This window comes from Lotus japonicus, chromosome 1, assembly GCF_012489685.1.
Source record: "Lotus japonicus ecotype B-129 chromosome 1, LjGifu_v1.2".
NCBI classification, from domain to species: Eukaryota; Viridiplantae; Streptophyta; class Magnoliopsida; order Fabales; family Fabaceae; genus Lotus; species Lotus japonicus.
In genome coordinates, this window is record NC_080041.1 from 85,533,262 (window position 1) to 85,560,761 (window position 27,500).

General features: G+C 36.3%; 4 protein-coding genes across 11 annotated transcripts; 3 read left to right on the top strand and 1 right to left on the bottom strand.

Annotated features, from left to right (window-relative positions):
- The first annotated feature begins 5,643 nt into the window (after positions 1 to 5,643).
- LOC130726052 (probable protein phosphatase 2C 60) lies at positions 5,644 to 11,398 on the top strand. Of its 2 annotated transcripts, none has more exons than XM_057577271.1 (11): positions 5,644 to 5,854; positions 6,339 to 6,461; positions 7,139 to 7,202; positions 8,138 to 8,246; positions 8,752 to 8,905; positions 9,144 to 9,269; positions 9,536 to 9,659; positions 10,060 to 10,136; positions 10,337 to 10,389; positions 10,693 to 10,747; positions 11,091 to 11,398. In XM_057577271.1, the coding sequence occupies exons 2-11, from the start codon at positions 6,345 to 6,347 to the stop codon at positions 11,280 to 11,282; spliced, it is 1,071 nt and encodes a 356-aa protein (XP_057433254.1). In that variant the 5' UTR covers positions 5,644 to 5,854; positions 6,339 to 6,344; the 3' UTR covers positions 11,283 to 11,398. The 2 variants fall into 2 exon arrangements, with proteins under 2 accessions (XP_057433254.1, XP_057433262.1); XM_057577279.1 differs by having other exon boundaries at positions 6,343 to 6,461.
- LOC130725996 (pentatricopeptide repeat-containing protein At4g31850, chloroplastic) lies at positions 11,298 to 17,887 on the bottom strand. 7 transcript variants are annotated; one of them, XM_057577233.1, is made up of 6 exons: positions 17,695 to 17,887; positions 14,165 to 17,551; positions 14,000 to 14,066; positions 13,681 to 13,911; positions 12,859 to 13,390; positions 11,298 to 12,455 (listed from the first exon to the last, which is right to left on the bottom strand). In XM_057577233.1, the coding sequence occupies exon 2, from the start codon at positions 17,536 to 17,538 to the stop codon at positions 14,239 to 14,241; it is 3,300 nt and encodes a 1,099-aa protein (XP_057433216.1). In that variant the 5' UTR covers positions 17,539 to 17,551; positions 17,695 to 17,887; the 3' UTR covers positions 11,298 to 12,455; positions 12,859 to 13,390; positions 13,681 to 13,911; positions 14,000 to 14,066; positions 14,165 to 14,238. The 7 variants fall into 7 exon arrangements, with proteins under 7 accessions (XP_057433216.1, XP_057433224.1, XP_057433191.1 ...); XM_057577241.1 differs by having other exon boundaries at positions 14,165 to 17,554; XM_057577208.1 differs by having other exon boundaries at positions 12,859 to 13,147; positions 14,165 to 17,887.
- A 1,908-nt stretch (positions 17,888 to 19,795) lies between these two features.
- Positions 19,796 to 21,538, top strand: LOC130726074 (uncharacterized). Its single transcript, XM_057577296.1, has 5 exons — positions 19,796 to 20,120; positions 20,214 to 20,269; positions 20,353 to 20,407; positions 20,860 to 20,940; positions 21,040 to 21,538. Exons 1-5 carry the CDS (start codon positions 19,916 to 19,918, stop codon positions 21,282 to 21,284), a joined length of 642 nt encoding a protein of 213 aa, XP_057433279.1. The 5' UTR covers positions 19,796 to 19,915; the 3' UTR covers positions 21,285 to 21,538.
- A 4,444-nt stretch (positions 21,539 to 25,982) lies between these two features.
- LOC130749815 (uncharacterized) lies at positions 25,983 to 26,513 on the top strand. The gene is made up of 2 exons (XM_057603188.1): positions 25,983 to 26,234; positions 26,313 to 26,513. The coding sequence occupies exons 1-2, from the start codon at positions 25,983 to 25,985 to the stop codon at positions 26,511 to 26,513; spliced, it is 453 nt and encodes a 150-aa protein (XP_057459171.1).
- Positions 26,514 to 27,500: the final 987 nt, after the last annotated feature.

The following is a 27,500-nucleotide window of genomic DNA, read 5'->3' on the forward strand; positions in this document are numbered from 1 at the left end:
TCACCAGGAAGCTTATTTACTAGAAAATGCACTAAATAACTCTAAATAAGTGCTCTTGGATTTTGATTTTCATTTAAACCGTACAAAGTCCTATATATTCATTGGGATGGCTTCGCCACTCCTAATGGTTCTATTTGAATTAAGCAAGATTAGCCCCAATTGACAATTCTTGCAAAATGAGATTAGTATTTGTATAGCTAGTACTAAAACTTATAAAGCTGTGTATCATTTTCTTATATACTCTAGGCTTAAAGGGTGAGGCTTGTTGTCTGAATATTTAATTAGCTGTTTTTTCAATCTATTGGGTCGAGTGGTTCAACGCTTTTTCCCTAAAATGAGTGGTTGAAGGTTCATTTCCCAACTTTTTGTGAATGGAAAAAACTTCTTGGTCAACTTTCTACCGCTTAGTGTGCTATCAGTGAGGTAAGAGATTAGTCTCATGACGACATGTTGTGGGATACTTTGGTAGACTGACATAGTGGTTCAGTACTTCGTCCTTAAAGTAAGTAGTTGAACCTTGATGGTTTGGTCCCAACTCTTTGGTAAGTTTTTTACTGCTTAGTGCGCTAATAATAAGGTGAGATATTCGTCTAGTTGTGGGAAGCCGTGGTAAAAAAAAGGTGATTGTTCAACAAAAATAAATTTGTTTTATTGCTGACAATTTTTCCAGCTTATGGTTATGTGTAAATTTTTTACATGTTATTAGCATTTTTTTTTAAAATATGTTACTAGCATTGAAAGGGCAATGCCTTTTTTTTTTATGTTTAATATATGTACCTTCCACATAGGCAATAACTCAATACATTACTCAAGGGTCAGATATATTCCAAATATATACCAATCATCTGTTCATATTCATGTAAACATCACCCAAAATGATAAAATATTTATAGAAAAATGATAAAAAAAGTCGTTATTAAATAATAGTAAATGTAAATATAGAGTGTCATTTTTATAAAATATAAAATAAATGAGTAAAGCATTGGTTCCTTCAAAATCACAAGTATGTCTGGTGGGCTTTCAAGAAAAAAAATCTGTGTATTGCACCAAGAGTGGCAGATTCCAACTCTTACCCACCTTGTGATTTATAATTATGATCAACTAACTAGAATTTAGAAGGGTGGTTTTTCAACGACAGCATCTGCATTATTGAGAATTAAGGTAGGATTATCTCAAACTCTTCGTAGGAGAGAGTATATATTGTGACATATAGTATGAGAAAATGTGCAAATAGAAAATAATGAAATCTTCTAAGGCTACTATATAATACGTGATGGGATACCATATCATATAATATGACTAATACACCCAATGTTAGGTGACCCATCCGTATATTATACGATGGTTGAACATGGGCATATATAGGAGACATGTTAACATGTTTCAGTAATAAACACACCCAGATAGAGCCTGTTTTATTCAAAAGAATTGATGAAGAGTCTTGAGTTGGAAGCTCAAAGATTTTTCATAAAGATTCCGCGTGACACACTTCCCCTTAAGATTTGGTTCAATGCACCCATCAGGATTTTTAAATCTTCTTCACTTGCTCATGTAACACACAACTCACGCACAAAAAGGAAAGTGAAGCACAAGTGGGGTGAACGTTGGCCTTACTTACAAGGGTATGTGGTTTTTTTAACCTATAATAATGTTCTTACAACAAAAAATATAATGGTTCAAATTACAAGAAAGATCTTATCCCCTTTTGTTATTATAATCATTTAACTTAAAAGAACACACCTTACTTAAACACAAAAAAACCTTCCTAATTAAGTGTGTGGGAAAAATATTAAAAATGAGTGTTTCTAGTGTTGACGTTGATTGTAACGGTGGAATAAGTTATATATTACTCAATATAATAAAGGGTTAAAAACTATAACCGTCCCTAAATTTTGAGTGAGATTTGAAAACCGTCTCTCGTCGGAAAATTATCTGAAAACCATCCTCAAACTTTTAAAAACAAATTGGACTCGTCCCTCCGACCACCATAGCTCCGGCAAGCCGCTTATGTGGCATTCCACGTCAATTAATGAGATGAGGTGTATTTTTTTTAATTTCAAATTAGATTTTTAATGATTAAAAAACAAAAATATTAATAAAAACAAAATCTCCTTAATCCCTAACCTAAATCCCCAAATAACATCTGCTTCTCATGTGCATGTTTCTTATCATCTTCTCCTCTTAGTGTTTCTCATCTTGTTCTTCTGTTCTTATTCCTTCTTCTCCTTCCTCTACTGTAATAGCTCAAATCCTTCCCCTTTTTCCTGCGTTCTGTTCTTCTCCTTCCTCTTCGCGTTTATCTTTTCTTCTTCTTCTTCTTCTTTCCTTCTCCCTCTTTTTTCCTGCGTTCTGGTCATGTTCGTGTTCCTATCTTCTTCTTCTTGGGTTTTGGGTTTTTTGCTTTGCTTCTTTGATCTTAGGAGGTTTGGGGTGGTGGGAGTAAGGGTGTTCGGTTTCTGCTCTGGTGGTGGGTATGAGTTTCTGGGTTGGTGAGGTTGGGGGTGGTGGGTTTGTGTTGTGGTGCGTGGGTGTGGTGGTTGTGGGTGGTGGGAGTAAGGGTGGTCGGTTTCTGCTCTGGTGGTGGGTGTGAGTTTCTGGGTTGGTGAGGTTGGGGGTGGTGGGTTTGTGTTGTGGTGCGTGGGTGTGGTGGTTGTGGGTATGGGTTTCTGGGTTGGTGAGATTGGGGGTGGTGGGTTTGATTGTTGTTTTAGAGTTAATTAGAGATTTAGGAAATCAAAGGGGGTTTAGGGTTAATTTGGGGATTTAGGGGCTTAATTTAGGGTAATTGGGTTAAATAAAAAAATTAGGATTTTTCCTAATTTTAAATAATAATAAAAAATTACACATAGGCTCATTATTTGACGTGGAATGCCACATAAGCGACTTGTCGGAGCTATGGTGGCCAGAGGGACGGGTCCAATTTATTTTTGAAAGTCTGAGGATGGTTTTCAGATAATTTTCCGGCGAGGGATGGTTTTCAAATCTCGCTCAAAGTTCAGGGGCGGTTATAGTTTTTAACCCTATAATAAATGAAGAGGAAGACTAAAGAAATTCTTATAGAAGTCGCACATTATCTAGTATGACGAAGGAAGAAGAAGGTCAGAGTTAATGTATTGTCCAATTGTTCTATGTTTGAAGATGCACCAGCACCATAATAAAAAAAAAAATGCACGACACCATGAAACAATTTAATTTTTGTGTTTTCTTTTTCTCTTGTGTTATTATTTTAGAGTATTGTTAGATGTAGTTAGAATATTTGTTTTGGAGTACGTGTGCATTGAGGTGGTTGAAAATAAAATCTGTGTGTTGTGAAAATGTCCAAAGTATTTATGATTTTTCTCCTGTTTTAAATTTTTCATGTTATATTCTTGTGCCTTGATTGTGCTCATACTTTTATTTTTCTATGTCGTGATGCGTTTTTCCCAACGCTTAGCAGTAACCACTTTTAAAAGGGACAAGTGTTGTATTGTGTCGGGAAGTCCATGAAAGAGAGGTATACTCATTGTAATATAGATATTCATCTAATTGAAAATACATACTTGAAATAATTACATCTTTTTTATTTATTTACTAAATTGCTCTAAAAAATTTGAGTCAGGTTCGATGAAGATCAAATATCTCTTGCAAATTTTGCCATAAAAATCAAAATTTCAACCTAAAATTTCATTTAACCAATGCGACCCACATCGATGGGTAAACAAGTGATGCATTAATCATTAGTGTACCAATAAACAATACATATTACTTTCATACACTCACTTTTAAGTGGGTTTTGTTTGTGGCGGAAAAAAACTATTACAGAAGCTGATGTATATGAGTTTTTTTTTTTTCGAAATTTTTTTTAATCAATTAAGAAGAAACGATAGGCGCATATGCCAATATATCAACCTGAATAAACGAAAAGAACTCTGACGTGACTTACTCAATCCAAATAAATTCACCAATCAAAAAGGAAAATCTGATCAAATTATCAGTTCTACGAACAAAAGACAAATCAACAAAATCAAAATAAGAAACTAAATATTAACAATTACGAATAATAGCAAATAAATAAGAACATCATCCACTTGGTCTCTTCCAAACATCAAACAAAAGCATGCAATCTATCTCAAAATAGATCTGGTGAAGCAAAGATAAGAGGTCGAGGCTAGAGAAAGAGCCAAACAAAAGCCTTAGCAACACATGAGATAAAACTGCAAGGGAATCTGAAGTCGTTGCCGCAAGTACCTCACCGGCTTCATCCCGCACGATCAAACCATAACCACTTAAGATAGACGCGATAACAAACGCATCATAATTAACGTTGAACCATCGCATATTTCTTTCTATCTCTCACTTTTACTCAAATCAAACAACATTCATTATTATTCTATTCTCTTCCTTTCTTTTTTTAGTGTCTACACACAAGTCTGAATCATTTTCTCAATATAAAAAAGAGAGAAAAATCAGATCGTATCCAATCCAATCATCCAAGCTGTACACACGAGTCAAATCCGGGCAATGGATACGCTTGGGAGTTGGGTTTGGGGCCCCCCCTATGGGGCTCCCCGCCCCACTTAAAGTGGGGAAATTACTGGAACGCCCCCCTTTAATAGAATACGGAAGACACATTTCCGTATTGAATACGGAAGTTTAATATCCGTATTATATTAGTATGTAAACCGGCAAGGGTTTATTCAAACCCATTTCAAACCCATGTTGTTGTTCCAAAGTGCATCACATGATTTGTCCATGCCTTGGCGAATTTCTCCTTGTGAACCAACCATGTAGTAGAACAATAGGAGGTAAAGTTGCTGTATTTTGCCTTGCACATATTAAACAATTGCATCCATTTCACTTCAAATTCTTCAACTGTTGCAGCATCCACCACCTCTGCCCACTTCATCATAACCAACTCAGCAAAATCATCTGTGCCAACATAGAGTTTGCACTTTGCCAAAACACACTTGTTGATGTGCCACAAGCATAATAAATGTGTAGTGTTAGGAAGGCTTTGCTTAGCAGCACTCAATAAGGCAAGATCCCTGTCAGTAACAATCACCTTAGGCAACATGGCTTGATCAGCTAATAGAGACTTCATACACTTCAGTGCCCAAACGTAGTCATCTGTGCCCTCATTAACAATGTAGCAAAAGGCTATGGAGTATGTCTTATCTGTGGAAGTCAGTCCAACAATCTCAAGCAAGGGAATTAAGGAGAGCTTGGGAAATGAAGGAGTGGATGGTGGTGGAGAGCTTGGGAATGAAAGTGAGGTAGGAGAGGGTGAGAGAGAGGGTGGTCTGGAGGCATTGAGGAGGTTCAGGGGGGCTGGTGAGGGGTTGGTGAAAGTTGGTGAGGGAGGAGTAATGGTGGAAAAAGGGGGAATCCTGTCAGAGTTAAATACGGAAAATACCTTTCCGTATTCATCAAAATATAATACGGAAAGTACCTTTCCGTATTCAGTTAAATTGAATACGGAAAGTACCTTTCCGTAGGGCACTTTTGGGTTTAAAAAAAAAGGGTGGGGCGCGCAGCCCCATAGGGGAGGCCCCAAACCCAACTCCCAATACGCTTCAACCCTTTAATGAGCAAAAGATTTCAGCTTTTCCTCTGAATTATCATTATTTAAGATATTTCTTTATTCATTTTCCCATATAATAACACAACCAGAATCAATATACAAAGAAGCTGATAAGAACAACCTCCAAGACCAACCAAGAGAGTTTTACATTCAACACTCACCTTGAGTTAAGAACAACATGCAAATTCTTGTTCTTTCTGTCTGATTCTGATCACTATTACCAGCTGCAACCACTGGTCAATCTTGTTTTGCTTGTTGAATTGCTGTCAATTTGGTTGCTCTTTGAACTCTGAGGTGTGCTGATCTCTTAAACTTTTCATTTTTCTATTCAATTGCCAACTCTCATTTTCTTGTTTATAACGTTACCTTCTTTGTAACCCCAGATTCATTTATCTTCAAAGTTGTTTAATTGATGAATCTTCTTCTTTTCTCTCCTCTGTTTTAATTCTCCCCTGTTTTTTTAGTTCTTTACACTATTCACTGTTTACTTCTCATCTCATGTAACCCTCCCTGAAAATTCAGAACTCTTAGCTGAAATTTCATCACGCTTTTCATCTTTCATATTTAATTTTCCATTTCAAAGAATTAGTTCATTCATACACTTCATTGAAACAATATAATTTCTGGTGTCATTAACATGTATTTTCCTTTCTTTCTTAAAAAAGCATTTAGATTTATTTCTTTGCTACTTGTATTACTTTTCTCTGTTTCTTATTTCTTTGCTACATGTTTTCCTGCTTTAAGAAATTGAAGTTAATGCTTACTTGTTTTGGTTCAGATAGGAATGGGAATATATCTCAGCACTCCCAAGACAGAAAAGTTTTCTGAAGATGGTGAAAATGACCGCCTTAGATATGGTTTATCATCTATGCAAGGGTGGCGTGCAACTATGGAAGATGCTGTGAGTAATCATTGAACAATTGCCAATTTTATATATTGTATACCTTTTGCATATAAATCCCAAATTCTATAAGGTGAATAACCATGAACCAACAATGTGACAATTTCTACTATAAAGTATCTAGGTGTAGTAACTAGTAAGGTGTGGTATTTTGTATTTGCTAGTACAGATTTAGAATTATGTCTTACAAGGTTGCTTAACTTTATTTGTTTTGCTGCATTGGAAGGTTAGTTTGTTTCTGCATAAATGCATCCTTTTTTTCATTAGCCTTCAAATTTGATGCTCTATCAATTGCTTATGCAATTATTGAGCTTGGCTTATCATTTTGATTGAGAGATGTTGATGTTGTTAGGGGAACTAGAAGGTGTACTTGATACAAAAGACAAAGCACTAACCCTTATTTATACTAATACTAGACTCCTAGTCCTAATTAAACAATGAAACAAATCATGAGATACAAAAGAAGTATGGCAAATAATTCTATGGAATAATTTAAGATACCCTAAGATAAGGTCAAGATATTATAAGATTTTTTTTATAAACAAACATACAATTGATTCTGCTTTAAACTTTAAAGTTCATTTTTATCAACTCATTTACTTGTTTTTGCCTGACTTAGACTGATCTTAGTTAATCCATTATATACTGTTGATCTTTCATTCTCTTTCTTTTGTTAGCATGCTGCATATACTGATCTGGATGAGTCCACTTCGTTTTTTGGTGTTTATGATGGTCATGGAGGTAAGGTTTTGATAACATTTGGCTACTAGAGTTGGTGAAAGAACGCCATTGTACTGCATTGTTAGTTACAGATGTCTTCTTTCCATGTTATGGCGCTTTATATAACTTTTTGAATTTGCCTTATAGATGATATCTCATGCTCCCATTTGTACCTCCTCTGTCAAATAAGAAATGGAAGACTAGGATACGAATATGATATCTTCTAAAAGCTGAAGAGAAAGTAAAAGAAAGAGGAAAAGAAAAGAAGAAAAGGACAGAGAAACCTTATACTATAAATTTGAAAATCCAAAACAGCAATACCCTCCAATCTGGCTGAATATTCACACACAGAGTGAGACACTTTTGCAAAACCATGGTCCCTATACCTTTGTATATTGTATTTTTTTTAGCAAAAAAATGTATTTTAACAAAAAGTTATGAAGTTTGTGTTGCTCCTAGACACAGTTGATTTCAACATTTGAAACATAATTTAAATCCTAAAGTGATTCCTTTACATGATTAATTATATTATAACTTACACTAACTGTAAAATGAAGACCCTAGCGCATTACCGTATTTCATCCATTTATACCAATGTTACTTACATGCTTTGATTCTAAATTCTAAACCTGAAACCCTACAGGCTTCCATCTCTTGATCAATTGGCTATTCTGCTGAGCCTCTAAAGTGTGTCTATACTTATGTTCTGTTTATTGAACTGTTTGCTTTCTTACATATCATTTCAAACAAGTGGACGCTGGTTGCTCCTTTCAACCATTTCATGTAGAAAAATTGAAGTACATTTTTGCTTGTGCTCCTCTACTCCTTATATTTTTATGATTTGTGGCCAATCATGCCATATATTTGAGCGTAACAAGACAAGTAGAGAGTACTACAGAAATCATGTATAGTTGTTATCGAAGCTGTGTTATGGATCCTCAGTCCCAAATTTTCAGGTAAGGTGGTTGCAAAATTTTGTGCCAAGTTTCTTCACCAACAGATGCTCAAAAGTAAAGCATACTTAGCTGGAGACATAGGAACCTCTCTGCAGAAAGCTTTTTTAAGGTTAGAAGAAAATAGAAAGCATCATCTATATTCTATACTTAATGGCAGTTGCTCTTCCTATATTCTGCAATTAAATGACGAATTGGTCTTATGCTTGCAAGGTATAGAGTTTTTGTAATAGTTAAAACTTTAAGTTGTATCATCAGATAAATTCTGTGTTTGTGGTCCTTATTGTAGGTCATTTTTTCATTAATATATAAAAAATACAGTTGACAAGGGTCTTTTTACTCAAAGTCGCTTTCTAAATGAAGAAATATGTGCTGCTTTCTAAATGACAAGTTGTAGCCCACTTGTTTGTTGCTGGTTACTGTGTTCTATATTCTAAACTTACAAATTAAGCAGATATGAAGTGTAGTATTATATCTTCTCTCTCCCAGCTTAATTGATATTGAAGTAAATGTGACCGTTGATTCCTTTGCCACTATTCCCCTGTCTCCACACCACCCTCAGAACAAAAATCTGAAAAAGGAAAGAAGTTATGAACCGGTATTTCAATGTTATGCAGGATGGACGAGATGATGCGTGGTCAAAAGGGATGGAGGGAACTATCAATTTTGGGGGATAAGATAAACAAGTTTACTGGAATGATAGAAGGGTTGATTTTGTCCCCACGAACCGGTGATGGTGATATCCAAGTTGATGATTGGGTTTCTGAGGAGGTAGGTATAACATTTGAAGAAGGTTACCTTAAATAGTACTCTAAAATATCTCAGCTTCATTGGGTGTACTTGGTAACTTGGTGCTTGACATATGGCCTTCAAGTAAAAAAATATCATTTATCATTTATTTGGATTAGTAGTACTCTTATGTTTCTCCCTACATGCCTGTTTTCTGTGCGTATATCGAGTTAAAACTTTCTCTGCATCTCCTTAATTTGAATTTTTTTAATGAAATCAGGGGACTCACTCTGATTTTTCTGGACCAACATCTGGAAGCACCGCGTGTGTTGCAGTTATTAGAAACAAACAACTTGTTGTTGCAAATGCTGGTGATTCACGTTGTGTAATATCTAGGAATGGTCAGGTAAGCTCAGAAGGGAAATTCTTGAATGTTTATTATGCTTACTCCCCTCACAGATGTGTAGGTACTTGAATACAGATAAATGCAATTACGCAAAAAGCTACTTTGAATACATAATTACTGTACATTGGGAATTTTATGGGTCAATTTTATTAGGGGAACTTTTTGAGGGTATAGAAAATGGTTTGTCTCTTTCTTTGGCAGACTGCATATTTCAGTTTTTGTAAGTTACATATCTTACATGGTTTTACTATGGCTCTTTTCTATAGGCATACAATTTGTCTAGAGACCACAAACCTGATCTTGAGATTGAGAATGAAAGAATCTTAAAAGCTGGGGGCTTTATTCATGCAGGACGAGTTAATGGCAGTTTAAATCTTGCAAGAGCTATTGGTAATTACCTATTGGCCTGTGAACTTTTTTAAAGAATAATTTAAGCTTCTCAACTTTTCCATCCTCATTTTCCAATAATAAGTGAGCAGCCTGGCCAGGATCATGCATCTTTAGCTCATGATGATCCATGTACTTGTGAACTTGATAAATAAACACAACAAAATGAACAACTTCCTATGTTTCTTTTTATTTTGTATGCTTTTTTTGGTTCTTTGCAAGAAAAGAGGAGATTGGTTTCAAATCACATAACTGAAGATTTCAAATTTGTTTATCTGTCTGTTCTTAACACTAATTTCTTTGTGAAGAAACACATTCTTTCTGGGATTTTGAGGTATGGGGTGGGATGTAGTGGGCTGTGAAGTTTCCATTCCTCAATATATTTCATTTTTTTTTATTTCAGGTGACATGGAATTTAAACAAAACAAATTTCTTCCTGCTGAAAAGCAAATTGTGACTGCCAATCCAGATATAAACACTGTAAGTTTGTTGCTGGAGTACAATTCACTGAATTCAGCTAACTGCCCCAGTGAGACATGGATCTTCCACAATTTTTCATTTTTATAAACGATTGAACCCACAATAAACTGCATGTTAAGGGCTTCCTGCTATGTTTAAGGATAACTTAAATTCAATTGTTATGACTGATATATCATCTTTGTTTTGATATTTTGTTTTAGGTCGAACTTTGTGATGAAGATGAATTTTTGGTGCTAGCTTGTGATGGCATATGGTATCCATCTTATGCTTTCTCTGTCCTCTGTTTGATTCTGAAGTTATGATGATATCAGTCATTGAACACTGATGAAAACATCTCTAGTTTTAGAAATCACACAGAACCTCCCTATTTTCAAACAAATGCCTTCTGTTTAATAATTTTTTTTCTAGACACATGTAAGTTGATATCTTAGCGTATGTCACTGTCATCTGCCAAAATATTGACATTTAGTGCAATTCTGAAAGTACTTTTGCTCACACATGCCCCTTAATTCTGTCTCTGTGAAACCAATAATTTATTTCTCCTTATTACTTTCAGGGATTGCATGTCAAGTCAGCAGTTGGTAGAATTTGTTCATGAACAATTGCGCTCGGTGAGTTCTTAAGTGTTAACTTCTTCCTAATAAGAGGATGAAGTGTTCAATTAATAAGTAGCTGTCATAATTGTTCATAGATTATGCTTATTGATGATTTTTAATGCAGTACATTATACTTTGAAGTGTGAAAAATACACAAACTCACTCACCTTAAGTGGAATTCAACTTTTATTATTAGAATAATGAGGGGTACAAGAATTTAATTCTAGACCACGTGGTTATACTCTAAAAACATGTCATAAACTAATTTTCTAAAAACTAAGCTCTTGGGTGAAGCCGTGAAGGTACATCTGAATTGTTTTATATTATGAATAATTTTTAACAAATTTATATATTGCAGGAAACGAAACTTTCAGCAGTGTGTGAAAGAGTGCTTGACCGGTGTTTAGCACCATCAACTGCTACTGGCGAGGGATGTGATAACATGACCATGATCTTGGTGCAGTTCAAAAGACCACAGTCCAGTGCACCAGCACAAGAGCAATCCTCATCACCTGAATCTGAACCAAAACCAGAAAGAAGTTCAATTTAATGTGCACTCCGCAGCAACAGTGAAAATATGTATCTTACATATACGTATACACATACATATGTATAATGTGCACCACTCAGTGCTTATAATACATCTAAATGGCCATTTTCCGTTCATCGAACATTATACCAGAACAGTTACTCTGATCACACACAAAAAGTACCAATTTTGTGATATGATCTCTGGCATTAAATTACATACCTTCCGTAGTTTTATGGTAATGCGATGAAAATATGCAACTATACAGAAAAAGCATAGTAAAACATACATAACTAGTTTTTTTTCTAAGAGCTTAAGTGTTATGCAATGCTCTTTACACTGTCATCCTTGTATATTACAGTATTTTGCCACATCATTAATTTGAATTAAAATTCAAAAATTAAAATTAAAACTGAATCCTAATGCCCCATTGTGATCTGTAAGCATCAATGCATCCTCCCACCTCTACCCACACCTGTTTTGAAATCTGCAGTGCGTCCTTCCATTGTCTTGCTCTCGCGGTTGTAGTTGTCATCCGACTTTGTATTCTTCCATACAGTCTGGCTCCTCTACCAAGTTTCTTCTGGAGCACGGAACCATTGCCAACCTTCATCATCAAAAGGCTTCAAAATAACAAACCTTCAGAATATTCCTATAGCTCCAAATTGGATTTTGAGAACTATCCAAAAGACTAGCTATGATTACTAGTGCAGAACCCTATATTGTTTGGTCTCCATTCATGGTGTGCAGCCTTCAGAAGAACAATCACATCAGAAGCATGAGGGAATGCCATGGATGTTCCGGACATAAGATCGTAGTTAGGCAAGAACTCCATAACCAGGTACCATCATGTCAGGATTTAGGAATGAAGGACCTCGTGAAGTGTATTAAGCAGCACTTAGTGCTAACTTCATTGCAAAAAATGTTTGCTGAAATTTGATGCTGGCTGTAGACTTCTTATGGCTTTTTACATACTTAATCACAGATGATGCATCACAAAGAGTAGATATGTGCCACTTGATCACAGCTGGTGCATCTCGTGGCTTTTTGCATACTGGGCCTCCGGCGTCAAAATTGGAGTCCCCAAAGTTGAAGACAGCGAGAAAATGGCACTCCCGTGAAGCAGCTAATGAGTTTGCAATGGAACAAAATCTCACACAGGGAACAAGCCAAACGGTGATCCCTGGTACCAAGCTGCACAAAGGCTTCACATTCATATTAGTCTAGCAGAAGTAGTCAAACTCAAAGGGATGAGCAAAATGTAAATACTTTAGCCATGGAGCTTAGAGAAATAAAATATTATAAAATTAGAGTATCTAATTTATGAAAAGGTCAGTCAGCTTGGTGTATCAGACAATCAATCAAATAATGGGCAATCATCAATCTTGTCAGATGATAATCAACAATATGGATTATACCAACTAAAATTGAAACAGACTGACAAAATGGAGAAAAAATGGCTTGTCTTTCAATGTTTAAAAACCAGAGATCACAGACACACAGTTACACACCAATGACCACTTGTTTCTAATTTAGATGAATCTATAGTGATGTGATAGGGCAGGGGAATTACTAGCAAAGTGAGACGGTGACTAACCCTGCTCTTTGATGAGTTGCAATCACTGACCCTGTCCTTGATGCTCTGCAGATTTCTGCTTAACTTGGCTTTCAAGGAAGCAAAGCTTAACCCACTATGCTTTCCATCATACGAAAGGGCATCATCAGAGCCTGGTTTTGTTGGTTTTCTGGTGATGCAAAGTTGGTTCTAGCTGCTTCATCATAAGCCCTTGCTGCCTCTTCTGGTGTGTCAAAGGTTCCCAGCCATAACCCTACATGCTGAGAGGAGTCTTTGATCTCAGCCACCCACCTTCCTGAAGGCAAGGTTTCTGGAATACACAAAGGTTTCTGAAATGGGCAGTGTTTCTAAGCAATTGCTTGATCGTGGAAAAATGGAAAAGCTATATGCTAAGAAGTGAGTATATAGCAAATAGCATATGTTGATCAAGGGGCTGGAACCGTAAAAATCAGTTGACAAATGATGCATTAGCTAAAAGTTATATAGAGAGACAACTCATGTTTTCAAGACTAGATTTCATTTCATCTCATGATCATATTTTTCTCAGAAGTCCCTGCAGGTAAAGAAGAGGATCTCATTCACACTCTTAACTCTCATACTTTTGGAAAAGAAAACAAAAGAAAAGAAAAGCAACTTCTTTGTACAGCCAATGAATTGAAATGCTAGAGAAATGGTATTATTAAAATGTAACAACAATCAGAACAGCACAACAAAAAATACATTTGATATTGCAAAGAAAGCATCTTACTTGAAACTTCAAAGCCGCAAAAATCAGGAGGAAAAAAAATTGTAATAAAACTTGATTATATGAACAACAGAACTCATAAGTACACTTCTGCATACCTTCTGATAACCAGTAAAAATTTATGGTATCCGTACATGGCCTATTTCCAAAGGTACATTAGCCATCGCCTAAAGTATGCTCATATATTTTACACATTATTGGTTTGATATCTTGGTGTGATCCCATCACACCATTTCTTTTTTAATCCTTCTCCCATGTACATTCCCACCTCCTTTCTATATCCCTAGGGAGGTAAAGGCTCCATCTGTATAGTAGGGAGCTGCTGACGCCTGCAATCAGCAAAAAAAAAAGACTAAGAATTGAAAAAAACAAATTGTCAAGGAACCATAAAATATATTTAACACCCGATATACTCACAATGTGTGTTGGTCATTAAATACATCTCCAGTCTCTGACATTGTGTAGGCAACAGGGCCAAGTGTCCCTGAAGAAACAACAACGATCAAAAGATAATAAAATAATTATCAAGTAAAATTAAGTAGACTTCCATAAAATTATTTTTAGTAAAACATTAAGAATTACCTTCATGCCTCCCTTTTGAGATCAGAGACTGAAACAAGAAATAAGAAATGACCCCATGAGATAACTCAGCAGAATCAACCTTTATTAGGCAGTTGAGCATATGTTTCCGCATTGGGGCTAAACCCCCCAACCATCATGTTCTTGAATACAGAAAAGGCTTGGTCTTTATTTCCAGACATACTGTGACCGCGAATGAGAGCATTATAAGTGAAGACATTAGGTTCAAGACCCACCAGTTGCAGTTCCTCATACATTTTTCCAGCTTGGTCTATCATTCCAGCAATTCCAAGATGGAGAATCAATGCATTATAAGTATAAAGATCGGGAGAAATTCCCTTATTCTTCATTTCACTGAAAAGAGAAAGAGCTTCCTCCAACCGACGTGATTTTCCAAGCCCATTGATCATAAGATTGTAAGAAACTGTATCAGGATCAAGGCCAGTTAACTTTAGTTCCTCAAAGTAGTGCACAGCTTCATCAACTCTACCAGTCATGCACAGGCATTCTACAAGAATGGTGTAGGATTTCAAGTCTGGCCTTATTCCTTCCTTAACCATCCTTTTGAAAAAATCACAAGCAATATCAATTTTACCTGCTTTCCCAAATCCATTGATGAGAATATTGTAAATAGCAGAGTTGGGCTTGCATTGATAGTCCAACATCTCCTCAAAAAACTTCAGTGCTTCATCACATCTTTCAGCCTTTAAAAGACCATCTATAAGAGGGCCATATGTGCAGGGAGTGGGAGAGAAATCACCACTAATGAGTTCATAATATAAATCTAATGCCTTATTTAGGCTATTAGATTTCACAAGGGCAGAGATGATAATATTTTGAGTTACAGCATTAGGCTTGCATCCCCTACACAGCATCTCATTGTACAATTCAAAAAGTTCAGCAATCCTCCTAGATTTACCATGAGCATCAAGCAACAAGTTGTAAGTGAAGATGTTTGGGTGACAACCAGCATTCTTCATCTCCACAAAAAGTTCTAAAGCCTTTTCAGTGACATTGCATGCAAGAAGCCCATCCATCAAGCAATTATATGATTCCAGGGTTGGGTGAACTCCTAAAGTTTTGGTGAATTTGTCAAATAAATTTTGAGCATCAAGGGCCTTCTTCCGCTTACACAGAACTCTGATTAGAGGTAACATTACATGGTCATCTTGGCAACTAGCATCGAACACCAATCTTTCAGCAAATGCAATGGCCTCTTCAATTTTTGCTTCAACTAAAATACATTCTATCAACTCTCCCCAGAATTGTTTGTCTGTATGTGAACCTGCCTGATGGACAAATTCTACAACAATCTTGATTGCATCCTCAACCCTTCCATACCTCACAATACCGGGAAGGAGGGTGCACAAAGTTACATGATCAGGGGCGAGAAATTTCTTCATTTGATGGAAAAACCAGAATGCATAATCAGTTCTGCCTTCTTTGATCAAGCCATGGATAACAGTGTTATATGTCAGAACATCAGGACTACAGTTCATCGCTGTCATTCTACAGAACATCTTCAAGGCCAAATCAACTGCATCATTCTTGCAAAGACAATCAAGGAGTGCGTTAAATGTTACGGTGTTTGGAGGGCACCCAGACACTGACATACTCCCAAATAATTCAAGGGCCTTTGGGATTTTCCCCTCCTTCCCCAAACCGGTAAGTAAAATGTTGTATGTCACAACTGTAGGAGCTAGCTTCAAATCCTCCAGTCTTCGGAACATTTGCCACGCCTCATCAACTCGATCATCCTTGTAAAGTGTGTCAATTAAAGAATTAACTATAATAACATCTGGTTCATACCCATTGCTCATCATCTCAGCCAAAAGCCCGATTGCTTTGTCTATTTGCCCTGCTTTGCTGTAGCACTTCATCATCATATTATAGGTTACTGAATCTGGTGAAAGCCCACAATTGTGAAGATCATTGAATATATCTTTTGCTTCTCTGATCCTACCCATTTCTGCAAGAGTATATAAAGATGCATTACACGCTACTATACTAGGCACAATGCCTCTTCTTTTCATTTTTTCAAAGGTGCCAAGAGCTTTTCCAGTATCACCAGACTTTCCATAATAGTCGATGAAAAGAACATACGAATAAGCAGTAGGTCCAACACCCAAAGATTCCATATTTTCAAAGAGTTCTAATGCCTCATCTAATCTTCTCAACTTCAAAAGTCCAGAGATCAATGTGTTGTACGTATGAAGATTTGGAAAAATCCCTTTTGTTCTCATCACGTCTAACATAGCAAATGCATGATCAACATTCCCGGACTTGCATAAAGCCTCAACAAGTATAGTGTAGGTAACCACATCAGGAGCATAACCATCAGCCTCCATCTCACTCCAGAATTTTTTCACCATCTCCAAGTCGCCACAGTTACTAAACTTGTCCATCAAAGTAATATATGTTACCCGGTCAGGTTTGTGACTGCTACCTCTCATCTTTATATATAACTCCTTGGCCTTATCAAGTTTCCCTGCAGTACAAAGAGCATCAATTAGAACCGTATAAGTGACAACATCAGGCCCGCATCCTTCATTATCCATTTTCTTCAAAATCCCACAAGCATCATCAATTCTCCCTGCCCTCCCAAGCACTCTAATGCATATGGTATATGTGTAGATATTTGGCTTCAAACCCAAAGTTTCCATCTCTTCCAATAAACTCATAACGATTCCAGTTTCCCTTCTCCTCCCCAATGCCACCATTAATGCTGAGTACGTCTTCATGCTAGGCTTCATCCCTTCTGAGATCATTCTTCTGTAAACCTTCAAAGCCTCAATACAGAAGCCAGGTTGGACTACCAAATGAATCAGTCCATTATATGAATACGCATTCAACACAAACCCAGCTTGCCTCATCCTTCCAAGCGCAAACGGTGCCTGTCGAATCCCACCTTTAACTGAGAGAGCCTTGAAAATAGTCAGGTAGGTATTCAAATTCCTGTAAATAACATGCTTTTGCATCAAATTAAAAACAACAACCATATCCTCAACCCTCCTGTGAGCCCCCAATAACTCAAGCATGTAATTGCACGCGTCAGTCGTGAGCACAAGACTCGGCAACTGGGCAACCGATTTCAAGTACGAAAGACTCGAACTCGGATCCGAAATAGACTTCAAAACGCCAATAACTTCCTCAGGTGACACACTTATTTTGCTCTTGCTGCCATTCACCACAACAACCTCATGGGCACATCTTAGCCTAAAACCACGATGACCCATTTGTCTTCTTCCATTTTTCTTCCATTTTAAACAACACCCTTTTGATAAATTCTTCATTTTGACAAAATTCTTCCCTCCTAAGAACCCATTATTGCTTAGAACAGAGAAATTAGTATCAGCCAAAGCGTAACAAGATGACATACTGCTGCTGCTGCTGCTACAACAAGCGGTTGAGGAGCAGAGAACTAAGACGGTCATTGAAACGCAAAAAAATGCAGCAATGATGAACAAAAGTAGCGACTGAAATTTAGAATAACCACATTGAACTGCAGAAGATAGCAAATCGAATGTGCTAACCTGTGTCTGTGTCCGTACGTAAAAGAGTGTTAGAGTGAGCGAAGATGGATAGTGTAATCGCTAATGAGAGACACAGATACGGCCAACGCTATCATCAAGTTTTGATTTTGGATAATTTTGCTGCCAACCCACCATGTCCCATTTTGGACATTTTTCCCACCACACCCAACCAGGTCCCGGGAATGAGAGATACAGGTTAGACCTATTGTGACCTTATCCCCATTATCTTAAACAAACCCGACCGGTTATTGAGCCGGTTAGTGTTTTAAAACTCGACTTCGGGTGGAGTACTTGGTCGGTCAATGGATCATTGATTGGGTCAATAATATTCATAAAATTATGTATATATTGTACACAACACCAAAGAAAGAAGTGGTTTGTGCTTTCCTCGACTCCTCTCCGACGCTTTAATTGAGTACATGCAGTTTGGTGACATGGCATGAATGACTTGATGACAAAGCCAATCTACACTTCTACCTAACAAGCTACAAGTCTAGTTACCGGTCCAACCAAAAAAAACCGGCCAGGCCTTATTCAGCTTTTAAAACTATGGAGCAGGTGAAGACACTAGAGGATATGGTTTCTTTAGCTTTGAATTCTCGGTTGCACTAGAGGATATGTAAGAGTGGAATACAGACCCGTCAAACCAAAATAATTTTTATGGGTTTTTTTTAATATTTTCCCATGTAAAAATATTGATGGTGACTCCACTATTTTCAAAATTTTATATTTGAACTAATGTTTCATTTCGTCCTCCCCTACCGCAACCCTGATTGACGAATGGCGATTACAATGGTTCTTTTTATTTTTCAAAAGATAGAAGAAAATTGAAAGTGAAACAACCTTGTTTGCTTTACCCAAGTTGCAGGACTTGCATTCTCATTATACTCCAGATGATCCTTAAGAGACTCTTCCTTTTTTCCTTTCTCATGTTTTTTCTTCAAAACTAAGCTCTCTTAAAGGAAGTGTACTAAAACACCATGCTGCTTGAGGCAAATCTTTGACTGTTGGAGGCCGGTGCATCAATGGCAACATCAACAACATCTTTTTCAACTTTAGGGTTGTTATTTCTCATTCAAGAGCTCCATGAAAAGAGGTGAAGAAAAATAGATCTTCTCATAAACAAATGAAATTTCCTATTGTATATTTGTTTAAAAATACACAAATATAATATACAATAATATAGAAGCTCCTTGGATTATTTTTTAATATTTTGAATAATATGTTTTTTACATCCTTTTCTAAAATATATCTTTTGTGATAAATTGTTTGCGATAACATTATTGCCACTACAAAATTGCCACTAAATATAATTTTTGTTGTAGCGATAAAAGAATGTTGTTTATCTTGTTTTTAGTCACCATATTATAAGTTTAAAATTGAAGAAATGTAAGCTTGGAAAACTTTTAAATGAGTGTTATTTTTTCTAATTCTGATGGATGGATACAGGGAAACCACGATGCTCTGGACACGAAAGGGCATAATTATATCATTAGGGAAAACATACATTCACATTAACAATAACTTATATTAAAACACAAGTATGCGTTTAGACGCAATACGAACATATGCTAAGTAGTGACAAAAGTTAGGTACTTTATGAGGTTGTGAACATCACATGAACTTCTCTCCCTTGTTGCCTGGATTCTTGGTAGGTAAGAATCTCTATAATCATGTCGCCTCTGAATACGATCCACTTTATATTGATTTGATGACTTAAATTTTAGGATACATCTATTGTTTGATCTTGATGATAATCCATCTTAATCGTGCGACACAAATATCGTGAGTGCATAAATGAAGAGTATCATTCACTGCATGTAACCTAAATTCGAACTAAACGTAAAATTGAATGACAATAGAGTTAGGTAGTAATAATAATAGAATTGTAAGAACTGACCCATGTGTGTTTAGACCTTGTAAGTTGTAAGAACAAACCCCACTTCTCTATCAAAATTCAATTAAAAAAAACTATCTAAATTCTCTACAAAAAAAGTCCTTACACCAAAAAAAAAATCTCAAAAATTTTAAACCGTGGTAACTTGTTAACCAGTGTGGAGTTTTGTCTTGTCCATATTAAAACACTTCCAAACCCTAGGTTAGGTTTGTGCCTCCAACCAGGGTTAACTGACAATAGTGGAAACAGAGCACACTGCGCTGAACACAGAAACTGGTCTCATTCATTCATTCATTCATTCATCACCATCATCAGAGAATCAGAATGGTGAAAGCAAGTGCAGAATCAGCAGTACCTGAATCAGTGACGGATTCAGTGACCACCACACTCTCCAACCTTCAAGAATTGCGAACTCACTTCCACCAATTCCTCTCTCTCACCGACCCTGAAACTCTCTCCCAACTCCCTCCTCTGCAGCGCGCTCAATCCCTCTTCCTCCTCTCCAAAATCACCTCCACCCTCCTCGCATGTATGTAAATAATTCATTTTTGTAAATTTTGTTAATGAATTATCTAATTGCTGCAGTTTTAATTTGAAGTTACAATCTTTTCATTATTTTCAGTGAATCTTAGGTGTTCTGGGATTAACCCAGATGATCATCCTGTTAAATCAGAGCTTGTAAGTTCCTGCTTCTGCTAATTCTGTTATTTCACACTACCCAGTTGCTTCAAGTTTTGATGTTTTTGTTTTTGTATTCACAGGATAGAGTAAACTTGTATGAAGATAAACTGGATCGTTTGCTTGATTTGAGTAAAGGTATATATATTTCATTATTTAAGTTTTTGTGTATGAAATTCAATGTTAAAGTTATAATTGAAACATAGTGCATGTTTGGATCAGCCTCTCTTTCTTCGAATTCGGAATCAATTATGTCGCCCGGAATTGTTTTTTGGCTTTAGAATTAATTGTAGAAAGATTTCCAAACATGCATATAATAAGTAATTGGTAACACATGTTATTCAAGTCTCTCAGATTCCGTTAGCCAGCATTGTCAAAGAACGGATATAGAGGCGTTATGACGTAGCGCTATGAGGGCTCACCGCTATCTGCCATTTGCCGCTATTTCCCGCTTTGAGGGCTTGCAATAACGATTTTTTTGCTTTATGCTATTTTCCGTTATCCACAATTAACATTTAACAACACTGCCATTAGCACTATTCTCTGTTTCAATTATCTGCATTTCGCTGATTTCGGATTTGTTTGTGAAGCCCCGTTACGGCCCTCTACTACCTTGAACTATCAGGCGGCTACACGCTTCATAGAACACTCTCTGCCTGACCTCACCTCAGGTGGGTTATGAATTGTTTTACTATTCCTTACAAGGGTGATTTATGTATGGCTCTTCCATTTTGATCTCATGTGAGTAAATAAGTGGTTATTTCTTGCAGAGCAAAGGCAGAATATGAGGAACATAAGTAGGGGGGAGGGACCTAAGAAGAACCATCAGGAGCGGGCTGCTAAAAAGAGGAAGTATCAATCTTCTGAGAAGACATCGGTTCAAGCTGCTGCCCAGGAGTTTCTGGAGAAAGCAGCCAGGGAGATTCTTGGGCATAATGATGGCGGTGTTAAGGGACCCATGCAAATTAACAATTCAGAGGATGGCGATGATGATGAAGAATTACCTGTGTCCTGATTTTCCTGATTCTGGTAGAGTCTCTTGTCAGTTCTTATTTGCTTTACCAGCTTATTGTACCAAATATATGTGTTACGTTATAGTAACCGTTATGCTAGGTGCTGAGAATTTTTGATACATTTTGGGCTAAAAATACATTTTAGAGGATCTTCTGACATTTGTCGACAAACCTATTAGATATGTGCAGTGTTGTGGACCACCAGATAGGAACCTATATTGCATTTGATAATCTTAGATATGAATTTTTTTTGCTATTTACTATTATTTAGTGGTTAACATTGAGATTTGTTTTTCAAGATCTATCTGCTCTTCAACATGGATAGCCTATCATTTTCCAGACTGTAGGCTTTACGGTTTTGGAGATGCAATACATATGAAATTTTCATTGGGTTATGCTCTACAGTTCTAACATGATTATATGAGTAGAGTTCATTGCAACCTGCCAACTCAAATAACATAGTAGGAGCTTAGGACTTCCTAGAGTATCATGTCATTGCCTATTAATGTAAAACCTACTGTTTGTCATGCTAGTAAATTGGGAACTTACCAATTCCAGTGGACATAAAATAGCTGAGACTAGAAAACATAAATGCGAAATGACCGGTAATTTTTCCTTTTCCTTCAATGACGGTTTCGACATAACAATGTTGGGGAGAGTGGGTTGGCATCATTTTTGTCACTTAGCGACACAGTATGAAATGAATTGAATAAGTGATGTACTGATAAATTAAAACAAGAATTAATTGCCATGTGAGTTGTGAGGGATTTGACTTCTTTAAAGTGAGGAGTGCATTTCAAGGGGGTAAAGCGCTAAAGTGTGAAGTTATAATTGTTGACTAGGAAGTAAATTTTAACAATTTAATTGTTTACTGTATGTGTTTGTATTTTATCACAACATCAGCATCTGATTTTTCAATCCACAGTTATAACTTATAACCATAGTTATCAATAGTGCGTGACAGTGGCGTTTGCACGCCTACACATCGCGGCAGTGTGCCGCTACAAGGGCCTCCATCACATTGCAGTTGACTATCACGGACGTAGCGGCTACTATCGTCGCCTTTCATATACTATTCAGCTATTGCGCCGCAACTGCAGATGGGACCTGAAAACCTGAAAATTCAGAGTCAAAAAGGGGGTCAAAAGTCTGAAAAGCCCATGACGACTATATTCTCTCTTCCACTCACTCATAGTCTGAGTATTGAAAGCCTTCTATGAAAACTATGTTAGTGTTCCTTCTGGCCAAGTCCTTGTTTTTTCTGGCTAGACTATATTCTTCTTCATCCTCTATTCTGTCCTTATTCATTTTTTGTTCCTCTTTCTGAGTTTACAGTCACATTCTTGATGTCCTGGTTTTTCATATTTTATCTTCTGTTGCTATTTCTCTTTGTTATCTCATTTGTTCTACAAGCTTTAGGTCACATTCTCTCTTCTTATCCTTATTTTGTGCTGTCTTTTTTTTTCTTAAACTATTCTGCCTTTATTTTAAGTCTAATCTTATTTAAGTCCTCACTTTTGATATTATGAACCTATGTATTTATCTTAAAACCTTATGACATTTTGATTGTTGGTTATGAATGTCTTTAATTTTGAGAAATGTTTTACTTTGGAGCATTATCTTCAATATTACAGTCATCCCATTATGTGCTATCCCCGCTTTAGCAGTTTTAGGATTGAGTTATAACTTATAAGTCATAACTTCACATTTCACTTTAGAAGAGCCAACTTTGAATTGTAAGTTGGACTTTTGGTTATATTTTGTGGTATGGCAACATTAATGTTTATGTGGATAAAATCATTGACTCAGAAATATAAATTGATAATAATAGCTGAGCTAGACCACTCTTCTTTTGGACAATGCACCTACTAAAAGTCTGAAGAGAACAAAATAAATTGTCAATTATGTGGAAGAAGGTTGTGTTAGGTTAGGCCTGCGGAAGCTAACGTAAAACTGGCCATATCTTTAATATGGATCTAGTGATCCATATAGCCGACCTCACTTAGTGAGATAAGACTTTTGATGTTGTTGTTGGAACTTGTTTTTTGGTCCATCTGTCTGGTTACACAATTGGAGGTAACACTATTCCTTACTGCTGATGGAAGGGTACTTGTTTTTCTGGTGTTGTGTTGCTTGGATTTTGCCTCCTTATCATAATCATTTTTTGCTTGATTTCACCTCCATTAAAGGTTGGTTTTTATCTACTGCATGCAATTTACTGCTGCCGTTCAATATGGAATCTTTGTTTGATGATCAAAATGTTATAGTTGGCAATAAATAAATGGAGTAAGTTGCCAAATTAATCCATATAAAGTTCTTGCAATCTTAACCTGTTTTGTGCTCCTCTACTGTATTCTTTAAATCACTTACTTCAAAGTGGCCCTTGTGACAGTGTAAATTTAACCACAGGGTGTCAAATTTAGTCGGTGAAAAAAGAGATTCTGGGACCACTGGACAGTTTAATTTTTGCAAGGATAATGTACTCCATTAAAATTCAGGTATTAGTTTAACAGGTTAATTTTTTTTAAGTAACTGCCTCAACTACACATATATATAAGTTCCTGTTTTGACAACTAATCACTCCAACCTAATTACTCCTTGTACCATTGATTAGAGTTATGTTATGACCATGAATTGTATCAGAGGCTGAGTTTCTACATAGAGCACAAAAATGGAAATTCGTAGCGCGTGTATTTCTGAAAGCTTATGCTCTGTTTGTGTAGGCGTTTGACACTAAAATACATGCTTATTTTCCAATTCACTCTGTAATATAGCGTAGCGCTCTGAGGGCTCATTGCTATTTGCAATTCACTTGGTAATAAATTAGAGTTCTCACTCTTGAAAAAGAGGTACTCAATAAGCACACTCTCCCTCACGTTGACACACGTCATCCTTTTTAAAATTTTTCACATTCTCTCTAATTTCTTTAAGCTGTGTCAATCACGCGCCCTCCCTGCTCCTGTTTTTCTTCAATTTGCCCACTATACTCAATTATGTTGTTACAGCACTATTCTCTTCTCCTTTTCAAAATCCCTCAAATTTCTAAACCTTCTCTCAAATCCCTTAGTTTCAGACTTTCAGCAACAATTTCATACAACATTAATCTTTTCCATTCCTTGTCCCTTAATTTCCACAATCAAATATCCTTTTCTACAGACCTTTTGAATTTTTTTATACTGTATTTTTTGTATATATCGATTTCTGCCTCACTCTTTCTCTCCATCTCTCTTGATTTCTCCTTTTTTAAAAGTTGAATGGATTGGGTAGTGTTTGCCCAGCTTTTTCGAACTTAAAAGCTGTGTTAAACACATTTTGAAAGAAACTCTTAAACTCTTAAAGAAAAATGCTGCAACTTTTTCCCTTAGTTTTATCATAAAAGATAAATTAACTTTTATAAATAAAATGTGTGTTTATAAATATTTTATTTGATAAAAAAATATTTATAAATAATTTTAAATTAGTTATAAATATCATAATAATATATACGTAATATAAAAAGTGTGTTTTATAGAATATTCAAATCATTCTCTTTTTTTTTTTGATAAGCCATGATCAAATCATTCTCTTTGTAAGTTTTTATTCATACAAAAATTGACTTTTAATGATACATGATTTTATAACAATTTTTAATTTTATTGATTAATACTTATTTTTTTTTGTTATATATGAAATAATCAAAGTGCTTTTAAATATTACAAAATGATTTTTAATTTGAAATTAAGTTTTAAGCTAGAGTAACTTTGTCCCTATAGGATAGCTAAAGTGGCAGGAGGTGGGGGCATATGGTTTGGGTAGGAGGAGGTCTAGGGATCGATTTGTGGCGAATGCAATTTATCTTTGCGATGTAAAAAAAAGCTAGAGTAACTTTTAGATTAAGTAACTTTATGTCTCTTGCATTTATTATGAAATTTTACCTATATTTTGATATATTTTTACTTAAAATTCATTATACACATTTTTTAACATGATTTTGTTATAATTGCTGTGATTGGGTAATTTTTGGGCCTCATCCATTTTGTTTTGTCATAGCGTGATGAGCTGGATTGTTTGTTGTTTTTTTTTGTATAAAAATTGTAGCTGCGTACACTTGTATTGACTCACACGTGATCTATTGTACAAAAACAAAACACGATTCTCCTGATTTTTAGGTGCGTGTGTGCCTGCTTGACAACATGGGCATCATACTAAAAAATTGTTTATCCAAAAAAAAAATCATATTAATAAAGTCCAAATTAATTGAAGAACGGTGAAGACTACAGTGTTACCCATCGAATAAGAAAAATAATGGATTGATTGCACAAAGTTCTTGGCTAGAATAAAAAAAATACTAATGAGCTAAAAAAAAGGCTAAATAGCACTTTTGGTCCCCCACGTTTCAAAAATGTGCAATCTTAATCCCCCACGTTTAAAAATAGCATAATGGTACCTCAACGTTTAGCTCCGTTAGCAGTTTTGGTCCCTCAGCTAATTTGCCGTTAGAAACTTAACGTTTTTGTTTGACGTGGCATTTTTTTCTGATGTGGCATTAAGACTAGGAGAGAGAACCGATTTTTAATGAGCTCACATGCCCCTCACATGATTATCTCCTTCCCCAAATCTGAAAATCACGAACCCTATTCTCATCTTCTCCCCCAAATTCCAAAATCGCGAACCCTAATTCTCTTCTTCTCCTCCAAATCCCAAAATCGCGAAACCTAACCATGGGAGGATCTTCAGCCACTCCTAATTTCAGGGATTTTGAAGCTGATTCGAGTTGCAGGGTACCTGAATCGCAAAGAAGAAATGAAGGTTTTCATGGGTTGTCTGGCTTTCGCGATATTTCATCCAACTCGACTAGTTCTGAGACGAGGCGACGAGTAGTGCTGTGTGATTGTGGTGTTCAAAGTCCATTGGTGACAACATGGACTGGGGTCAATCGTGGAAGGAGGTTTTATGGTTGTGGGCTGTTTGAGGTTTGTATGGTTAATTGGTTATTGAATCAGTGACTAATTTCTTCTTCCCTGATCTGTATAACTAACTTAAAATTACAGGTGCATCGTAAGAAGGTATGCAACTTCTTCCAATGGCATGATGCTGATGATGACAATTGTAATGCTAGGGAGAAGAAGTTGATTGTTGTCTTAACCAAGAAGAATGAAGAGCTGCAGAAGAAAGAGAGGATCCTAGTTGCCTCTTTGTTCATGTCAATGTTTGTGATCCTTGTGTTGTTGGTAGCTTATGTAAGGAAGTAGAAATACTAGTTTGGGGTTAGATAAGTAAGGGGGGCAGAACATGTATCCTGTAAGTGAATGTACTTGCAGTTAGATGGGAAAAAATCCAAGCAGAAAGTTAATGTACTTCAATTTGATGCAAGAAATGAAATTTCATCAAATATGTTTGGCCAATATGTTTCTATTAAGATCAATGTTATGCAATTAAGTCTGTGGTTAAATGTATCCAAAAAATAACTTCACCTCAAAAAATAACTTGACCTCAAAAACTAATAAACTGCCACCAACATTTGTCATATATAATCAAAGTCAGCCACCAACAATGCTATATACTGTTCAACAAAGTTGGTCCAAAAACACAACCAGAAACACTACATAATTGGTCTATACCAGAAAGATACATAAATCCTTCCACAGGACAATAGGTTCATTACATGACCATCCAAAACATATATATAAAAACACCATCCACAGGACAATAGGTTCATTACATGACCATCCAAAACACTAATCTGAACACACAATCCAAAACACTACTGAGTGCCACTAATTGCTTCTGCATTCCTCTTTCTTCCTCTCCTCCTTGGTGCATTTGGCTGGGATGTTGTCGCAGTAGGTGCAGGTTGAGAATATGCAGTAGCTATGTGCTGAGGCTGAGAAGATGGAGCAGCAGTTTGTTGAGACTGGAAATTTGCTGGAGGAGTGGGTGCAGGCTGATAATTTGCAGCACCTTGAGCTGAAGATTCCCCTGGTTCAGATTGAGCATTCCTCCTCTGACCTCTAGTTCTAGTCCCCGTACCTTGAGTCCTTCTTTGTTCAGGTTGAAGAACTTGAGTATTTGCCTGTAATCAAATACAATCCACATAAGTAAATTCACAACTTTAACAAAATTTAATTGATAAGCACAATTAAATTCATTACCTGATTGCCTCCTACTGGGATTGTCCTATCAGCTGCAGTTTTACCTTTGCAGGTTCTCTTGTTGTGTCCAGGCTCTCCACACCTTCT

Excerpts from the sequence above, each read along its gene's own strand:
- LOC130726052 (XM_057577271.1), top strand. The coding sequence starts at position 6,345 with ATGGGAATATATCTCAGCACTCCCAAGACAGAAAAGTTTTCTGAAGAT. Across the intron at positions 6,462-7,138 it reads GTGCAACTATGGAAGATGCT|CATGCTGCATATACTGATCT; the intron begins GTGAGTAATCAT and ends TTCTTTTGTTAG. Across the intron at positions 8,906-9,143 it reads ATGATTGGGTTTCTGAGGAG|GGGACTCACTCTGATTTTTC; the intron begins GTAGGTATAACA and ends TAATGAAATCAG.
- LOC130725996 (XM_057577208.1), bottom strand. The coding sequence starts at position 17,595 with ATGACCGTCTTAGTTCTCTGCTCCTCAACCGCTTGTTGTAGCAGCAGC.
- LOC130749815 (XM_057603188.1), top strand. The coding sequence starts at position 25,983 with ATGGGAGGATCTTCAGCCACTCCTAATTTCAGGGATTTTGAAGCTGAT. Across the intron at positions 26,235-26,312 it reads ATGGTTGTGGGCTGTTTGAG|GTGCATCGTAAGAAGGTATG; the intron begins GTTTGTATGGTT and ends TTAAAATTACAG.
- LOC130726074 (XM_057577296.1), top strand. The coding sequence starts at position 19,916 with ATGGTGAAAGCAAGTGCAGAATCAGCAGTACCTGAATCAGTGACGGAT. Across the intron at positions 20,270-20,352 it reads ATCCTGTTAAATCAGAGCTT|GATAGAGTAAACTTGTATGA; the intron begins GTAAGTTCCTGC and ends TTGTATTCACAG. Across the intron at positions 20,408-20,859 it reads TTTGCTTGATTTGAGTAAAG|CCCCGTTACGGCCCTCTACT; the intron begins GTATATATATTT and ends TTGTTTGTGAAG.